At 46.5% G+C, this 19,536-nt stretch overlaps 1 protein-coding gene and 1 pseudogene across 1 annotated transcript; one reads left to right on the top strand and one right to left on the bottom strand.

Annotated features, from left to right (window-relative positions):
• Positions 1-7,846: 7,846 nt before the first annotated feature.
• LOC149404313 (uncharacterized) lies at positions 7,847-9,874 on the bottom strand (annotated as a pseudogene).
• Positions 9,875-10,796: 922 nt separating this feature from the next.
• MT2B (metallothionein 2B) lies at positions 10,797-11,890 on the top strand. Its single transcript, XM_089606335.1, has 3 exons — positions 10,797-10,959; positions 11,059-11,139; positions 11,545-11,890. The coding sequence occupies exons 1-3, from the start codon at positions 10,892-10,894 to the stop codon at positions 11,636-11,638; spliced, it is 243 nt and encodes an 80-aa protein (XP_089462461.1). The 5' UTR covers positions 10,797-10,891; the 3' UTR covers positions 11,639-11,890.
• The last annotated feature ends 7,646 nt before the right edge of the window (positions 11,891-19,536 follow it).

The raw sequence follows: 19,536 nt of genomic DNA, 5'->3' as shown, positions 1-19,536 counted from the left end.
AATCCCGACCGGGAAAAGTTACGCTACGCTCTCCACTACGGATTCCAGGCCTCCAATAATAAGGCCGAGTACGAAGCCCTCATAGTAGGGCTAGAGCTCGCTCAAAAGCTCAACGTACAGAATTTACGAATACACTGTGACTCACAGTTGATCGTAAATCAGGTTAGAGGCGACTACGTTGCCAAAGAACCTAACATGATCGCCTACTTGGCAAAGACAAATGCCAAGCTAGATGCCTTCTCCTGGTTCGAGATCATCCAGATCCCACGAGAAGAGAACTCCGAGGCTGACGCCTTAGCTTGCCTCGGATCTGGTATCACCGAAGACGGGTTGGGAACTATCCCAATCGAGTCTCTCTCGCGATCATCCGTCTCACGTGACGAGGTTGGAACGATTGAGAGCGCCGCTCGTCCAACTTGGATGACCCCGCTTACGGACTTCTTGCGAAGAGGGGTACTTCCCGAAGACCGCAGAGAAGCCGAAAGGCTGAAAGCCCTCGCATCCAAATACGTGTTGAGAGGCGAAGCCTTATACAAGCGCGGGTATTCAACCCCGCTGCTCCGATGTCTCAACAGCGTCAAGTCGACTAAGGTCCTCCGCGAGATCCACGAAGGCCTCTGCGGGAACCACGCCGCTGGAAGGTCCCTCGCGCTCAAAGCACTTCGACAAGGCTATTTCTGGCCAACAATGGAAAAAGACGCCTACGACTGGGCAAGAAAGTGCGACAAGTGTCAACGTTTCTCCAACGTTCCACGTCAGCCACCGTCTCCCCTAAGTAGCATCGTTGTTCCACGCCCCTTCGCAAAATGGGGCGTAGACATTATCGGCAAGTTTCCCAAAGCCCCGAGGCAATACGAATACGCCATCGTCGCTATTGACTACTTCACTAAGTGGGTCGAAGCCGAGCCTCTGGCCAGGATCACCGAGGCCAACACTACAAACTTCATCTGGAAGTCCATAATATGCCGCCACGGCATCCCCACGTCGATCGTGACCGATAACGGCGCGCATTCGACAACGTTAGGGTTAGAGATATCTGCGCCCAATTAGGGATAAGCAAGACATTCTCATCCCCGCGACATCCACAGGCTAATGGCCAAGTGGAAGCCGTCAACAAGACGATTAAAAGCAACCTCAAGAAAAAGCTCGAAGCCAAAAAGGATGCCTGGGCTGAGGAATTGCCTTTCATCCTATGGGCCTATCGAACGACCGTTCGAAACGCCACCGAAGAGACCCCCTTCTCCCTAGCCTTTGGGATTGAAGCAGTGGTCCCCGTGGAAACGGAAGTCCCCACCTACCGGGTCGACACTTTTGACGAAAAAGAAAATGATGAGGCCATGCGCCTCGAATTGGATCTAATCGACGAGAAAAGATCCGAGGCCCTCACCAGACTCGCTGCACAAAAGCGAAAGGTTGAGAGATACTGCAACGCCAAAGTCAAAAGGCGGATCTTTGCCGTCGGCAGCCTTGTACTCAAACGCGTGTTCCAAAACACCCAAGTGCAAGGCGCCGGGGTCCTTGGCCCAAATTGGGAAGGACCATATAGGGTTCGAAAAGTCATACACGACGGAAACTACTACATCGAACACACGGACGGAACTCCAGTCCGGCACCCGTGGAACGCCGAGCACTTGAGGCAGTACCACCAGTGACCAAGTCTCCCCATTTATTGCTCTGATTTCCCTTATTCAATAAGGCCTACGCGCCACTGTTCAAGGATGTTCCCTGTTAGCAAAACTTAATAAGAAATAAAGTTTGAGGTCTTTCCACCCACTTTATCACAGTTTTTAGTCATCATGAGGCACGACCTGTAAACTAAAAACTCGGGGGCTATGGGTCCTGAGACGTACACTCGAGAAATTACGGCATAAAAAAAAACCTTAAGCCCTCCACTCACGGGATACAAAGGCTTAAGAAGCTCGAATCCCGACCGCTCATCAGGCATACGGGTCCGAGAAAAGACGTCGATCTAACCCGACGCAACACACCTGCTCGGTCGCTCAATAGCACGAGCTCAAAGACGCCGGCCTAACCCGGCGCAACACATAAGTCCGGTTGCTCAACCCACGAGCACTTCGGTCGCTCAACCCACGAGCTCAACCCAGGCCTAAGTCCCCCACGGGGATACAGACTTAGGAAGCTCAGACCCCGACGGCCCTTCGTGCATACGGGTTCGAGTAAAACGTCGGCCTTCCCGACGTGCCGTAAGACGCGTAAAGGCGCAGGTGAAAGACGTCTTCCGGGACGCATGTAAGTCGCGTAAAGGCGCTGCCTCAAACCCTAAAAAGGCCAAATTTGAGCCAAACAAAGATTCGCCAGCCTCAGGGCGCGAACACCTAAGACGCCGGCCTAACCCGGTGCAATAGGGTTTGAGTAAAAGACGTCGGCCTAACCCAGCGCAACTGCGTTCGCTTGCCCAAGGGCAAGCGGGCCCAAAAGACGTCGGCCTAACCCAACGCAACCGCGTTCGCTTACTCGAGGGTAAGCGGACCCAAAAAGACGTCGGCCTAACCCGGCGCAACCGCGTTCGTTTGCCCCAGGGCAAGCGGGCCCAAAAGACCGCCTAACCCGACGCAACCGCGTTCGCTCACTCCAGGGTGAGCGGGCCCAAAAGACGTCGGCCTAACCCGACGCAACCGCGTTCGCTTACTCGAGGGTAAGCGGACCCAAAAGACGCCGGCCTAACCCGGCGCAACCGCGTTTGCTTGCTCCAGGGCAAGCGGGCCCAAAAGACGCCGGCCTAACTCGGCGCAACCGCGTTCGCTTGCTCCAGGGCAAGCGGGCCCAAAAAGACGTCGGCCCAACCCGGCGCACCGACGTTCCGACGCTCCAGGGCGCGAACGCTAAAAAGACGTCGGCCTAACCCGGCGTACCAACGTTCCGACGCTCCAGGGCACGAACGCTAAAAAGACGTCGGCCTAACCCGGCGCACCTACATTCCGATGCCCAAGGGTGCGAACACTAAAAAGACGCCGGCCTAACCCGGCGCACCTACGTTCCGACGCCCAAGGGCGCGAACTCTAAAAGGACGCCGGCCTAACACGGCGCACCTACGTTCCGACGGTCCAAGGCGCGAACACTAAAAAGACGTCGGCCTAATCCGACACAAAGCGCGTTTGCTTGCTTCAGGGCATGAACCCAAAAGACGTCAGGCTCAGCCGGCGCACCATTACCGCTCGGTCACTCAACGGCACGAGCTCCGAAGACGCCGGCCTAACACCGGCGCAATTTACTTTCGCTTGCTCCAAAGCGCGAACTCAAAAGACACCGGCCCAACCCGGCGCAACATGCACGTCCAGTCGCCAATGGCACGGACGCGGAGCACCCGGAAACTACCCGGTACGACCTTTTCGATCGCCGGAAGGCACGAAGCGAAGTCACTGGGCCACAACCACCTAACTAGGCACAAACGCCCCATCGCCTCGAACATTGAACGACGACGAGTCGTAACAATAGAGCGAGCGGAGGACAAATCCCAACTAGGGACGCAAAACCCGCCAAAACTATTGGTTGGGGAACAAGCCCTTCGGGCCACGTCAGCCCGTAAAGAAGGCATATACGAGTAAAATTGCTCGAAAATTGAGATAAGCATTCAACACGAAAGCGACAAGAACATCTCATAAATAAAAAGAGCCACGGCTCTGAATCCAATAAACACGTGCTGAACAAAAAGTGCGTGAAAAATAAATGAAATCCTAGAAAAGGAAAAGAAAGCAAAGCGCTAAACATACGCGCTAAAAAAGAAGCCACACGGCTCAAACAGTACCCTCATCTAGCAGGGGAAACAGGGTGTCGAAGAATTCAAAGGTGACCCCCCGGGCCTCATTCTCGGTCTCCGCCCCCGGGTGCGAACCTCGCTCGACCTGAGCCAACCTAGCCTTCGTCTGAGCGAGCTCCTCCTGAGATGCCCCTAAGCGCCGGATGAAGTCATGCAAAATCCTGTCGCTTCGCACGGCCCTCGCATACGCCTGCGACGACAAAGAAGCAAGGGTTAAAACTGAAACCTACGCTTACAACGGAATAAAACAGAAATACTGACCTTCTGAGCGTCGGTAACCCCTGCCTGAAAGAAAGCAATGTCGCTCTTCGACACCACACCCTTCCACCAGGATAGTGGGGATCCCTCGAGGTGGCGGAAACAATCCCCTCGAGCCTCTATCGCCTCCAGCTCCACCACCGAGTTCGCCCTCTTGGGTTCGGAACGCTCGTCGAGAGGTGCCGATGTCGAAGCCCTCTTCAAAGAAGCGCGAGACTCCGGTTCGACTAGACCGGCAGTCTCGGCGCGCTCTCCCTTCGCCTTGCGGTCAACGACCCTAGAGCGAATCTCCGCCATTGACTCAGGGTCCCGAGAAGCGAGGGCCAGCCTCCTAGCTCGCCTCTTTGCAGCTACACAAAACAAAGCAACGAAGGTCAGGTTCCTGTCAAAACAAAAAGTTTTACAAAACCGTAAAGCTACCTCGAGAAGCAGGAGCGACTGGTTAAGCCACGGGACTCGGGGGCCTGCTCGCCCGGAGCGCCTCCTTGGTGCCCGGAGCAAAGGGCGGGAACCACCCGGTGAGCGCCATCAGCTCGGGGGAACGGAACCGCTCGCCAGCCTTGCGGGCTTCCGACATCCCCGATATTTCTCTCACAAAGGGGAGCTCCGCTGCCCCCTCGTCCGCTGGAAAGTCGGCCAGACGACCAAAGCGAAGGGGCGCCTCGCCGAAGGCGTCCGAGGTGATCCACACCCACGCCCGGCGGCTAGGCGGGTCACAATCTTCGACCAGCCTCACGTTGCCCCGAGCACGGGCCATATGAAACCCCGGCTGCCCCGGCGCCGGGAAGACGGCAACCAGATTACGGAAGTCGTCCACGGTCATGGCACGCTGCATTTGGCAGTGCCACTCCATGAAGCATGTAGCCAATAGGCGGTAGAACGTCGGGCTCATCTGACATGCGTGGACCCCTAGTCGGGTCAGGATCTGCTGGACGATCGTGAGGAACGGGATACGCAACCCGCAGACAAGACTCCCGATCGTCACGGCCGCATACCCGTCCCTGGGCGAGAGGGCCTGTCCTCGGGGGCAGGTCTAAGCAATCCCACCGAGGGAGGAATGTTATACGTCTCCCGAAGTGTGCTGAAGACTCGGGAAGTGAGCGTGCTCGCAGCATCGATTCCCTTGCAATCTAAGCCGACGGGGGCGACAGAGTCGCCTACTCCGTACATACGAGTCCTCTCCAGTGACCGGGCATAAGTGTAGCCCGAAGCCTCCGCGGACTAGAAGGCCGACCAGGCCGTCGCCAACACCTTCCCGTTGCGTTTCTCCTTAACCCTCGCGGGAGGAGCCTCAAAGTCATCTTCAGGGCCTTCTGAGCCCGACCCTAGGGGATCGTCGGAATAAATCTCGTCCAAGAAAGATTCGGACGGCACTATCGCAAGCTCAACACCCGACGCGTCCAAGTTAGATGCCCGGGGGAGCTCAACACCCACTACCGCTTCACCTCGCTGCTTGAGCAGGGGGGGGGGGTCAAAGGACGCCACGCCGGAGACCAGGTTGATCACCAACCGTGACGATCGCGGGTCCTTGGACCCTTCATCCTCCCCTTCGAGGCCACACCTAGTAGGTAGGCCGCTCCTGGGCCCCGCCAGCTCGGCTATCGCCGCGGCGTCGGTCTTCAACTCCGCGAGCCATTTGTCGACCGCGCTAGAGTCTTCCTCGACAAAGATGGGGATCATGTCGAGTTCCTCAAAGGGACCCTTGGCCGCCCCCCAAAATTTGGGAGAGGGCAGGTAGGATCAACCTCGGGATCATCAACATGGGAAACAAGCTCGCTCCCCATTAAAAAAAGGAAAAAAGTCGGCTGCCCAGGGGAAATTTCAAACTCAAAGGAATTTTCCGATTACCCACAGGCTGCCAGTGTGAACAGAAAGGGCGGGGGCTCTCCTATTTATAGGAGAGGAAGGAGCAAACCCTGCTCCTTCCCCTCCCCCGCGCGCGACACAAGGCCCGGCCCGCGGGCCGGCCTCGCGCGCGCGCCAGTCCCCCAGCGCCAGGCCGCGCACGGGTCTTGCTGCCCGGCCGGCCCGGTCCGGCCCCCAGGGCTCCGGCCAAAAAAAAAAAGAAGAAGAAGAAGAAGAAGGATATGCGTGCGTACGGTCACGAGTGATCGAAGGTGAAATTACCTCAACGCCCTTTTTCTCTTCTAAAGTTCACGACTTACGTCCCGTAAGCCGTAAACTTGGGGGGCTAATGTTACCGGTCGTTTTCGAGACACCGGAAATTCAAAAATGATTCAAGGCCGGCCGGGTTTTACCGGCCGGAAGCCCAACGGGCCCCGGCCCACCAGGCCCGAGCGCCCTGACGCACCCACGACCCGGCACGGCCGGCGCGCGCGCACCTGCGCCCCCGGCCCAACGGGCCTCAGCGCGCCCTAGCGCGCCTGGCTCGCGTGCACCCTGCGCCCCGGCCTCCCGGCCCGCGCACGCTCCCGCGCCTCGGCCTCCCGGCCCGCGCGCGCTCCCGCGCCCCTGCTGACTAGGCCGGGTGTCCTTACCACCTCGGCCGAGCAGCTTTGCCACCTCGGCCAAGCGGCTTTGCCACCGCGGCCACCTCGGCCGAGCAGCTTTGCCACCTCGGCCACCTCGGCCGAGTGTCCTTACCACCTCGACCGAGCACCTCGGCCACCTCGGCCGAGCATCCTTGCCACCTCGGCCACCTCGGCCGAGCGTCTTCGCCACCTCGGCCGAGCGTCCTTGCCACCTCGGCCACCTCGGCCGAGCATTCTTGCCACCTCGGCCGGGTACGCCCACTGCCAGGCACGCCGTGCCCGGCCAAGTCCCACGCCCGACACGCCCCGCGTCCATCTAGGCAACGTGTCCCGCGCGCCCTGCGCCCTCTTGGGCTTGAGGCCCCACGCGCCCTGCGCCCTCTTGGGCGTAAAGCCTCGCACGCCCCGTTCCCGGCCACCCGGTGGGCTTCAAGGGGCCGGCCCAAGGCCTCTCTCCACAACTATAAATACCCCCCCCCCCCTAGGGGAGGGAAAAAGAATCCGGGTTGACACCAACACAACACTTCTCTTCTCTTGAGAACTCGAGAATTCTCTCTCGCACTCTTGTGATATTCCAAGAGCGCGCACTCCTCCTCCCTCGGCTCAGAAACGCGAGGACCCCCCTCCACGAGAGGGAGCGCGCTCCTCTTCTGCGACCCGAGCTTCTGCGGTACGCACCGCTCTCCGGCTTCTTGGCCCTTGAGCTAGAACTCCGAGCTACGAGCAAGCGACCCCTCTAAAGTCTTCACTAGAAGCTACGAGCCGGGTCCTACTCTAAAACCTTGGATTCCCAAAGCCTCTGAGCCCAAGATAGCCCCTGATACACAAATTGAACTACGTTCTGATCTGATCCCGACTAAAGGGTACGTAGGCAGCCAACCTTTGGCACGGTCACACCCCCCAAAACACACCTCAGGGTCTGGAGGGTGCAGCTCGGTCTACGAGCTCCCATTTTTGGCCCGGGCGCGATCACTTGGTCCGGCCTTGGATCGAACCGCCCGAGGTATTTAATCGTTGTTCATTTTCGTGCGACAACAACATTAAAAGGCCTAAACAAGTATGCCTAAACAGAGATATTAAAATGCATAAACAAAGGTCTAAGCAGAGACATGAAAACGCATAAATAAAGGCCTAAACTGTTTTGGTTTTAGTTGCACAAAAAAGGGTCTTAAATGTCAAAAACTGTTTTGGTTGCAACTCTTTTGCCCTTGAGTTCTGTCTGGTCTTCCGATTCATTCTTTTCATAGTCTCGGCGAGGAGGTTATCCTTCTTTGGGCGTCCTCTCTTTCTTCCTTGTGTGATTTGTCGTACAAGTGTGTCAAAAACTTAACTAGACAAAAATAAGACACAAACAAACGCACATAAAACAACTAACTAAATTGCTTAGCTCCTGAATTCTGACAAGTGACTCGTGAATATCCAGTTTGGCCACATTTGATGCAATGATTCACTTGGCCCTTCCTAGAGTGATTTGTCGGATGAGGTGGCTCAAATCCTGGTAGTGGTTCATCATTGCTTTTATTTCTAGCCTTCTTTGGTCTGCCTGGCAGTGAATAATTTGGTGGTGGTTCGATGGGGTTGCGTCCAGTTTCAGGCCATTTATCCGGACTCGTCATTGGTTGAATTACGCCACTGTACGCTGCCATATAAGCCTCATTCTTATACCAATCATCGATATAGTCCATTCTATTCAAACCCGATGCCCAGATACAAGTCAAAGCATGTGGGCATGGTATACCATTAAGCTCAAAAGATCGACATGTGCAATTTTTTGTCCTCAAGTCAACCACAAAAGACTTTGTTCCAAATAAGTTAACCTTCACATCATAGAAACAAACTAAAATTGGAATAAAACTAAAGTATCCGAGGTCCAATTGGGAAACAAACTAAGAATTATTCCCAAATAAAATCATAATCCAATAATGTATACCTGGAACTTTGCATTACCAGCCAATGTGCTTTGACAATACCGAGCCGTGTTCTTGTACGTCTCCATCAACTCAAGTATCCGAGGTCCAACTGGTTCAAGCCATTTCTGGACACCGCGTCTCTTTGTTTCAAATCTACACATCAACCAAAACCTGATTTTCTCCAGCAGTGTGATGATCGGCTTGTCTCTTGCAGGCAATATGGCTGAATTGAAGTTTTCACAAAGGTTGTTCAAGAGCATATCACATTTCACATTGGTTCTGAAATGTGATTTTCTCCATTCCTTTGGATTCTTTTGCAATAGCCACTCATGTGCATTCACATCCTCATCTTTAAGCATTCGCATTCTTCTTTTGAATTCTAGCTCTATAGTTGCCTTTGCACACGCCCACGATAATTGCTTAAGAAACAATCCAAAATGTTTGGCCTTGAAATTGGAACGAGATGCCTAACACAAAACCTGAATTCTGCTCCTGGAAACACATCAGTTAAAGCCTTTGCTAAACCTTTTTGCCGGTCACTCATCATAGTGAATCCGTCGAGTTCATAATCTGAAGATCTTCTCTCAAAAGCATCATAAACCAGGTCCACGTTTGTGTATTTTCCTTCTCCAATATAGCAAACGCAATTGGAAACTGAGAGTTATTCGGATCGATGCCAACAGCAGCTAGCAACATACCCTTACAATAGCCCTTTAAAAAACACCCATCAAAACAGATCAAGGGCCTGCAACCCTTATTGAATCCGTCCTTGCACGCTTTCAGGCAAATGTAAACTCTCTCAAAAACCCTTTTATCACCAACCATAGTTGTTTTCAATAGAGCAGTGGAACCTGGATTTGTCATTGTTAGTTGCTCGCAATAATCATCCAGAATCCGGTACTGGTCACTCACTGATCCCTCTAAAGCGTCTCTTGCTGCCGTCTTTGCTTTGTAGAACACATTGGATGACACATTGCAGTACTTTGCCGCAGAAGCTAATTCCTTGAAATTCTTATAGTCCAAATTCGGGTTGAGCCTGAATTTCTCCAAGAAACGATTGGCAAGCCACGTACTTGTCACGTGCTTTTTATTGAAGACAATACCGCAGTCGTGCTTATCAACTAGCGTATTAATCCTCACCGTCTTCTTGTCCGAATTCAGAACCCTAGCATACAGAACCCATTGCACCCTAGCCCTAGACATTTGGCTCTGACTCGTTTCGAGTGGTTAAAAACGTACTTCATTTCCCTATTAAATTTTATGAACTCCTCTTTCAATATCTTCCTCAGATGGTCCATTGTGGGAAATTCCATACCTAGCATAAACTTGAAATTAGAAAGACTTCCACGCGGGTTGAACTCCTTGCTCGTCTTCCTCGTCTGATCGACCTCGTTCTTCGTCACCGTCGCTATGCAAGCTTTCAAGGTCACTCTCATCCCTATATCCATCAGAGTTCTCAACTCTGACGTCGTTACAAACCTGGTTCACGGCGGCCCACCATTGTTGAGGGTCCTTCGTGTTCCGCAAATCATCTACGTGCTCTCCCTGGTCGCGATACTCTTCCTCTACGAACTCGACATCTTCAAAGTCGACTGGTTGTGACTCTTCCTCTATTGTCAAAATTTGAGAATTTATGGTTTTCGATTTGGGAATTTATGTTCCTCGAGCTTTTTTTTTTTTTTGAAGGTTGCTCTTTGTTTTAATGTGAAATCTCTTTTAATTCAATTTATTTGTTTTTCATTTATTTAGTTTCTCATTCTATTTACAAATAAATAATTACAAAATACACTCTAATTAAAGCCGTTATATTTTGACCATAAAATTGGTGCTTGTAGTAACGGCAACACAAAATCAAGAGATTGGGTAGTTTTTCCGTGGAAAAAAAGTTTAGGTAACAAATTGGATGTAAACGAAAACAATAGATATTTTTATCGGCATTTTTTCTATATAAAATACCATTTAAGTTACTGTAGTAAAAATACACTATTATGCTCCATAAAATTATCGTGACTTTCCTGTGATCCATAAATTATTGCAGTTGCACGGTCTCGAAGGGGCCTAATTATTGGTCTTTGGAATTGGACACTACAAATATTAGATAAAGATAAATAATAATAATAATAAAAAAAAAAGTGACGATATTTACATCATGAGAATCATAGACGAGAGGAGGGGAGAGAAGTAAGAAAGCGATGCGGACCCACCATTTGGGGAAATGAAATGAGCGATAATGGAATGGGCACATACGTGTAGTAGTGATCGCATGTGATGTTTGACAAAAATAAACAAAAATCGCATGTGATGCACGATCCCGACACGTGTATGATGGATATGAGAGCATGTGTTGCATAAAAGAGGGCATTGTGGCTTCAGACTTGATCAAAGCCAGAAAAACAACTCTTTCTCACAAATTCTGAAACTGATCAAGATAAAAGAACACAAGAAAGAAAAAAATGTCTTCTTGCTGCGGAGGAAAGTGTGGGTGTGGGTCTGGATGCGGTTGCGGCAGCAGCTGCAATGGGTATGTTTAATACAACTTTAAACTCATTATATTTTCGTGGAAAACATTTCCTTTCTAATATATAATAGATTGGTAATTGTATGTACGTATTTTGCGTAGGTGTGGCAAATATCCTGACCTCGCAGAGAAGCTCTCATCCTCGCAAGACACCCTAATCATGAATGTCGCTCCCAATAAGCCGTAAGCCTGAAATTTACTTTATATTTATGCAGTGTGGGCGGACGTAAGCGGGGGAAATTATGGCACCAGTATTTATTATTATTATTATTATTACATTTACTCCTTATTTATGTATAATCAAACTTTCCTATATTATTTATTAATTCTAGTAGTATTTCATTTAGCTCATCTACCAATATTACTTTTGGCCATTGATCCCTCCTAAATTGAATTTCGTTTCTACGCATATATATACGCATATTATAACCGTCGTGTCAGGCTTAGACCGACGGAACCAGACTAAAATGTATATCTACGTATTTATAATCAAACAAAACCATGTCTTAAGGAAAGTCTTCCTTATATTTCTCAGCGCTGTGACCTGATCATATTATTTGTCTGCGATTATGTACTTTTATTGAACAGGTTATGGATTGAGGATGGTGGTGAAATGTGGGGCGTGGCTGAAGCAGAGAATGGATGCAGCTGTGGTAGGCCAAGTTGCACCAGTCAGCATTAAGAGACCGCTGATTTGACGAGCCCTATTATGATGATGGATATCATTCATACATATATATAATTATGATAGTGATTGATATCATTATCTACCGTAATAACTATAATGTATAATTATGTTTATTTCGTCATAAAAACAAGACACGACTTGGTTGTGTGCAGTGTTTGTGTGTGTGTTTTTCTTTTAATAACTACCGTACTACTAGTTTCTTATAAGAAATAAAATCGCGTGCCCTGTGGTCACGTCGTTCTCATCCATCTTTATTATTTTTTTGGCTATCTCCGGTTACGTAAATCCACATCACGGAATAATAATGGTTGCGTTTAGTTGGGATTAAAATGTACAGTTTTTACATTTAGAAAAAATTAAAATGCTTATTTGGTGTTTGGCAAAACTATTTTAACAAAAAACTTCGAAAGCGATTTTAGATTTTGTACATGAGATGAAAAAACTAGGATTATTAACTTTTAGAAAAAGTGGTTTTAAGTTTGCTATAAAAATTACTGTAATATCTTCATACAAAGTATTTGTAAGTCATCTATATGATATTTTAAATTCTATCTCCCTTCATAAATTGTGAGAATTTTTGTACCATAATACATAACTTTTCTCTCTGCCTCATATTTTTTTTTCTATCTAAGAGTGAAACTTGTTCAAAAATGATTTGTGCATTTTACTGGAATATCATTGACATTAAGCTAAACTTGGAAAATGTTTGTGAACTTTTGAGTCCAAGTATTTTAGCTCAAGCTTTGTTTATTTGGATCCATGAGGTCACTGTCACAAATCATATCGAGTAGGGATAGTTAAACTAGAAGCTAAGTCAAAACAAGAACGAGACAAGTTTTACGAAAATTGTCAAAAGGGTAATTTTGTCCTTTTGGACATAGGATGAAATGAATGTCAATAAATTTTTTGACATGGTCATATGATGACTTAAATCACTCGGCCATGATGAGTTCATTGGACCTTGTGGATTAATTTCATTTCATAGAATTTTACTTAAAAATTTTTAATGGGTCTTTCTTATGTTGTCATGAACAAATGAATAAGCTTCTAGAAGCTCCTTCTAGGAGTCTTGGCCGCCCAACCCAAAGGAAGAAAAGAGAGATTATTTTGTGCATTAATGTATGAAGATACTTGTCAAAAGAAAAAGAGGAAACAAATTTCCTCTATGAGGAAGGAGGATTTTCGGCCAACAAGCAAGATGGAAGCAAAAGAGGAAACAAATCCAAGCCTTCTAGAAGGTGTCTTGGCCGTGTGGAATAAAGGGAAGGAGAGCAACTTTTGCTCATGAATACGTGATATTCTATAGAAGAGGAAACTACCTTATTGAAGGTAAAACCTCTCCTATAAATAGAGCCCTCATTCTTCACATTGCATTCATTCCAAAGTTTTAGAGATTGAGAGTTTCTCTCTCTAGCTTGGCCGCCCATCTCTTCCCTCTCTCTCTCTCTAGTTTTCTTTCGTTTTTGTTTAGGCACCTAAGTCCACATTTGACCTAGTGTTTTAGCTCTTCGACTCTTAGACTTGTTCTTGAGTCGTCGTGTTTAAAAGTGCCCACACACTAACTCATTTCTTTCTCGAGTGATTTTAGTGATTTCATGGTTGCTCAAGTTCCCGAGGAAAGAAGATAGACGTGCTGCGAGGGGAGACGAACGTTTCAACCTTCCGAAGGTATCTCAAAGTTCAAGCTTCTCAAAGGTTAGTAAACATGTATTGCTCGTTTATAGTTTTAAATTATATGTACTTGCTATTCGTTTAGGTTAGTAAAACCGTTTTACTTGTTTTGAAGAAAATTTTTAAATTCCGCTGCTTGCTCGAAGCGTTAAACTTTTTCTTAATCCTAGATTAATTCCAACAGCGAGATGGTTTGTACGAGGTGGGGTGATATGAACTTCGAGTGTGTTTAGCGAACTCACATATGTCACGCTGAATGGAATTGATATTTTTATTGATAAACAAAGAAGGAAACAATCTTTTAAGATACATGAAATTTGGATGTCCTAGTCTAAGGTGATTGAGCATGATCTCTTTATACTGGGGTAAATATTGGTCTAGTTGACACATGGCGGGCTGATCTGGCTTCAAAAAAGATCTTTGGGTGCAACTTTTTTCGCACCTGAAAGTCAATTTTCGCACCCAATGATACCTTTGGGTGCGACTTTTTCGCACCCGAAAGTTCGCACCTAAAGGTCTTGGGTGCGAAAAGTCGCACCCAAAAGTCGTGACTTTCGGGTGCGACATTTAGGTGCGACTTTTCGCACCCAAAATCGCACCCAACTTTACACAAAACATAGTTGAAAAGGCGGGGGAAAAACATCTGGTGCGAAAAATCGCACCAAAAAATTTGACGGTAGAGCTTTGGGTGCGAAAAGTCGCACCCAATAGTTTGGAGGGTAGAGCTTTGGGTGCGAAAAGTCGCACCCAAAAGTCATTCCCGCCATAAATTGGTGAGTTAATTTACTGTAATTTTAGACGTCGCTCTTTTAAAAAGCGACATCAAATCTATGAAAAACATAATAAATATCAGTATTTTTTATGTCAGTTTATTTAAAAGTGACTTGAATTCCTATTTCGGGTTTGAAAAAAAAAAGCCTTTATATCAATTAAAAATATAATTTCTCAATATAAAAATATAAAAACAATAAGGCAAAGCATCAATTAAAAATATAAATTCTCAATATAAAAAAATACTTAATTCATAATGCTTTAATTAACATGAAATAAATATCTCTTACATAGACGAAATAAAGAAATAAATCCCTGATGATATACTGTATTCATTAAAAATAAACCCCTGATGATATACTGTATTCATTAAAAATAAACCCTTGGACAAAAATCGTAGCATTAATCAACACAACATACTATCTTTGTTAGTGGTCTAGAGTACTGCATTAATCATCCCAAGCATAACAAGAGAACATTAATGTTCTATTTGCGCTGAGTAGCGGCTCAATAATCACCCCGAGAATGTGTGACATACCATTCCAGCCAATTGAGAAACATCCATGAAGAACGACAAGATTGCAGCCCCTATTCCTGTTACCAATGTGCTTTTGAGAGGAACTTGTGTGCGCTCATTAATATCCGAGAAAAATGCTGGCAATAATCCGTCTCTAGACATTGCCATCAAAATCCGTGGCATTTTTTACACCTTTGTTTTTGCTCTCTGGTGTAAGGCCACAAGGTTCCTAAAAACTATACTTTACTCCACCAGAGTAACAAAAACTTAAAAAACCAAAATCAAAAATTCGTCCAAAATCATTTTAATACAAAACGAAGCTTGTCGATCGAAACCCAAACACCAAACGAGCCACAAAACACTCCAGAATCATCAAACTAATCTCAGAAATTAAAAGCCCCAAATCATAATTCCTCAACCCTAATTTTTTTCCTATTGTCGGCCAAAAATTCAAACACACGCTCAGAATTCCCAGCTTTAAAACCCTGTTTTCAAAAATTCATAACTCACTCAAATCTCAACGGATTTACATGTTCTTGGTCATTTTAGAAAGCCCATAACGTCTACTTACCAGGAAAAATATCAACAAATCCAAATTAAATCGGTACTGATCTGACCACGTCAATTTACAGAGGCTGTTCACAGCGAACTTAAAATCGATTCAAACTCACGTATCCGAGCACAAGCAATACAATCCGAGCACCAAAACGAGCTCGAACTCACTTAAATTCCACAACCCAAGCTCAGAAATCAAAATCCCCAAATCCAAACTAAGAACCCTAATTTTTTCAAAAATCCATTTCGGATAAGAACTTTTCTTACCTTGATTTCGTGAAATTTCTTGTTCCCGGTGCTCTCTCGTCCTTTTCCCGGGGGTGACTCATGGTCGGCGTGCTCCGGTGACTCACGGCCGTCGTGGCTCGTCTCGGTCGGAGCGCACGCACAAGGAGGCTCGGTCTCTGGCCGCGAATCCACCGCCGCTGCAAAACCAAAATCAACAAACTGTGTAAATAAACTTTTCGTTTTCCAAGGTTTTTCTAGGTTATTTATTTACACTCGAAAAAGAGTACAAGATTTTGAGAATAAAGTAATTGATATGATATCGCTCCTTCACGGGGACGGTGACCTCGCCGATGTCCTTGTCGCTGTGGACGTGGCGGCGACACATCACCCTGAACCGGAGGCTGAGGTGTCCTCCTCCGTCGGCGGCCACGTTGAAGCTCATCGGGAAGTTCCAGTTCGGGTTGGACCCGCTTCCTTTGTCCACCGGGGTCTTTTTTAGTTGCTTCAATGTCTTTTGGATGCGACTTTTCGCACTCAAAAGTCTTTTTTGGTGCGACTTTTAGGTGCGAAAAGTCGCACCCAAAAGTCATCCGCACCGAAAGACTGTATTTGTAGTAGTGATAGAGTCCGGTACTCAGCTCGGCATTACCAATCTGTCTCCCCGTGACCTGTTCCTGAAACGCACATGAACTTTCATCAAAAATAGTACGGCACTTAGAGTCTTTGTTGATCTTATGCACAGATAAGAGATTGCACTGTAGTTGAGGAATAAAGAACACCGATTCTAGCCTTATGGACTTCGTCAAGACCACGGTGCCAATACCAGTGACTTGAGTTTTGGCTCCGTTGGCGATGGTGACTGATATGCTTCTATTTCAAACGGAGTAAGTTATGAATCCATGTTGAGGGATTCTCTTAGTTTACATGGAGGGCTCTAGGGGAGTTACCTAGAGGACCAATGCCCGAGCGTTCTCCACTGAGTTGGACTTGTTGGATAAGCCCATGTAGAATAGCGAGGTGGTCGTTGCTGAAGGGAGAAGAGTCCGAGGTCGAGGTCGAGGCAGCGGTCGAGGTAGATACTAAGTTTTTGGCTGAGTTCGGATCCTTAGTGTGTCGGGTTGACTTTGAGCTTGGTGGTTTCCCATGTAGCTTCCAGCAAGTTTCTCGAAGGTGTCCAAGTCGTCTGCAATGATCGCAGTAGGGGCGAGGTTTGCGAGGTCTCTTTGTTGAGACGCGAGCTGCAAGTGCTTTATCGCCATGCGTGGTGAGGGCAGACGAGTCTGAGGATGAGCCCGAAATTGAGCTCGAGTGGATAACTCCAAGCATGAGTTTCCTCCTACTTTCCTCGTGTCTGACCGTGGAGAAGGCTTCACAGAGAGATGGTAGTGGTTTTGTACTGAGTATCCGACATCTGACCTCGTCGAGGTCTTGGTTGAGTCCAGATAATAGTTTAAACACACATTTCGTCTCCACTATCCTGTGGTAGAGTTTCGAGTCTTCGGCGCAGGTCCACTGCTGATGTTTGTAGAGGTCGATGTTCTGCTATAGATGCGTGAGCGAGCTGAAGAACCGAGTAACAGACATCTTTCCTTGACGTAGGTTGTAGAGAGTGTTCTCAGTCTCAAACAGCCCGGACACATCTTCGGAGTTGGAGAAGATTTCTCTAGCTGCTTGCCAGATTTCCGCTGCCATTAGGTAAAGGAGGAAGGTTTCCACGATTTCAAGATGCATATATTTATGAGCTAGGACATCACCATGTTGTAATCTGCCTTCCAACTCTTAAACGTCGGATCTTCGATCTTCGGAGATGTAGCCATGCATGTGAGGTAGTCATCTTTACCCATCCCGATATGAACATGAGCACGGATTGAGATCACTGTAGGAAGTTGTGGCCATTGAGTTTGTAGCTCGTGATATATTGGGTAAAGGATTCACAGTGAGACTGAGTGGCGAGGTCTGCGAGGTGGTCGAAGTGGTGTTGAGGACAGATGAACTTTCGAAGGAGTTCATGATGATTAAATTTCTGGGCTCTGATACCATGTAGAAATAAAGAGAAAAGAGTCGGAAATGAGAGAGAGTGTTTCGAGACTTTGAATGTTATTTCTTATTATTTTATATGAAATTGTATCACCTATTTATACATATGGTGGATACATTAGTATAGACTAGATACATGAGAGAGTATTAAATACGTGTAATAATTATGTCTAGGAAATAGAGAATAATAAATATTACACAGAGAACAAGACATAGAAAATAGAATGACAAATAAATGCAACACTTTTCCCAAGTGAGATGAGTTCCAAGAAGTGAGGGTTCCCGAGACACGCCTGTCAGGAGGAAAAGGCGAAGTGACGGCGTGACGAGGTGAAGCTTAGGTGAGGTGGCTTAGGCGAGGTGACGAAGTGACAAGGGAGAGCAAACTGCCGAGCTAGATTTCAACAAGAACAACCCGCGATCAGAAGTACAGGCTAAAAATTGCAATTCGACGATCCGTCCATGAATCCATGGTTCTTGCATCACAACGATAATTTTGGAGTCGTTCTAGTCTCGCAACTCCTGACCGGAGACAACTACGCAACTGTTGTGAAACTCTTCAAAGTTGTAAACGTCTGGGCTTGAATCACGCATGAGATACACTTTTCTTATAGTATCTCTTGCACCTCAAAAATGTTTTAAGGTCATAGACAAGAATACTGCACGATACAACGAGCCTGAATTCGAGACTAAACTTCATTAACAGTTAAGAAAACTCAACCTCTAATTGTAACAACTAACATTCTTGTATAATGTTGTGAATATCCAAATCAATGATTTGTTCTTACCCATTGAACCTAATGTTAATTATTTCCTAACGTTAGGTTGGGTTGCCATCATTGTCGAGTCACAAATCAAGGAGTTTGAGACCCATACCTCTCGAGGTCGATTTAACCACAATCTTTTGCAAGAGGTTTAGTGAAAGAATCCGATGTGTTATAGCTCGAACGCACATATGTGAGTGAAATAATTCCATCATTGATCAATTTCCTCACGTAGTCATGTCTTAAACTAATGTGTCTAGACTTCCCATTATATACTTCATGGTATGCTCTTGCTAAAGTGGATTGACTATCACAATGTATTAACACGGCAGATACATTGTCTTTAGCCAATTGAACTTCTGATAGAAGATCCCTCGATCACTCAGCCTCTTGACATGCGGAAGCCAAAGCCACAAACTCTGATTCCATGGTCGAATGATTACTACATGTTTGTTTCTTGGATTAACAATAAATTGCACCTCCGAAAAGTGTAAACACTCATCCTATCCTAGGTTTGTTATCTCTGAAACTCAACATCCAACTGGTGTTGGTGTATCCTTCTAATACGGCAGAAAATTTTCCGTATTGGAGGCCAAGAGTCTTGATCTTCAAAAGAAAACCAAGAATTCTTTCTATACCCTTCCAATGCTCGGCACTTGGATTACTAGTAAATCTACTCATTTTACTAACAAAAATGCTAAATCTGGTTTAGTACATTGCTTTAATTATATAATACAACCAACAATACTAGCATATTCCAATTGAGTCACAACTCTTCTATCATTCTTTTCAAGTTTTACCCTTGGATCAAAAGGGGTATTTGATTCCTTGAACTTATCAAGCACTTTCTCAACATAGTGCGATTGACTAATTCCATAACCCCCACTGGTTCTACGTAGCTTGATACCCAAAATAGTATCAACTTGTACAAGATCTTTCATTTTGAAAGTGGATGATAGAAACCTCTTTGTTTCTAATATTCATGTCGTCTTGTTGCTAATGATCAACATATCATCAACATAGAGACATAAGAAAATCATAATGTTACCGCTCACCTTTGTGTACAAATACTTGTCACATACGTTAGGGACATATCCATTCGAAAGTATGACCGAGTCAAACTTTTGATGTCATTGTTTAAGTGCTTGTTTTACTCTGTATAAGGATTTGACAAGCTTGCAAACATTTTGTTCATTACTTGGAAGTACAAAACCTTCCGGTTGTTCCATGTAAATCTCCTCATCGAGATCTCCACTTAAGAATGTCGTTTTAACATCCATTTAATGAACATTCAATTTATGCAAAGAAGACAATACATTCAACACTTTGATTGTTGTTGTCCTTGCTAC

This window comes from Urtica dioica, chromosome 2 (genome assembly GCF_054948205.1).
Source record: "Urtica dioica subsp. dioica isolate 48M chromosome 2, U.dioica_male_clone48M_v1_H2, whole genome shotgun sequence".
Taxonomy (NCBI): Eukaryota; Viridiplantae; Streptophyta; class Magnoliopsida; order Rosales; family Urticaceae; genus Urtica; species Urtica dioica.
The sequence above is the reverse complement of the archived record's forward strand: the minus strand, read 5'-3'. Positions and strand labels throughout refer to the sequence as shown.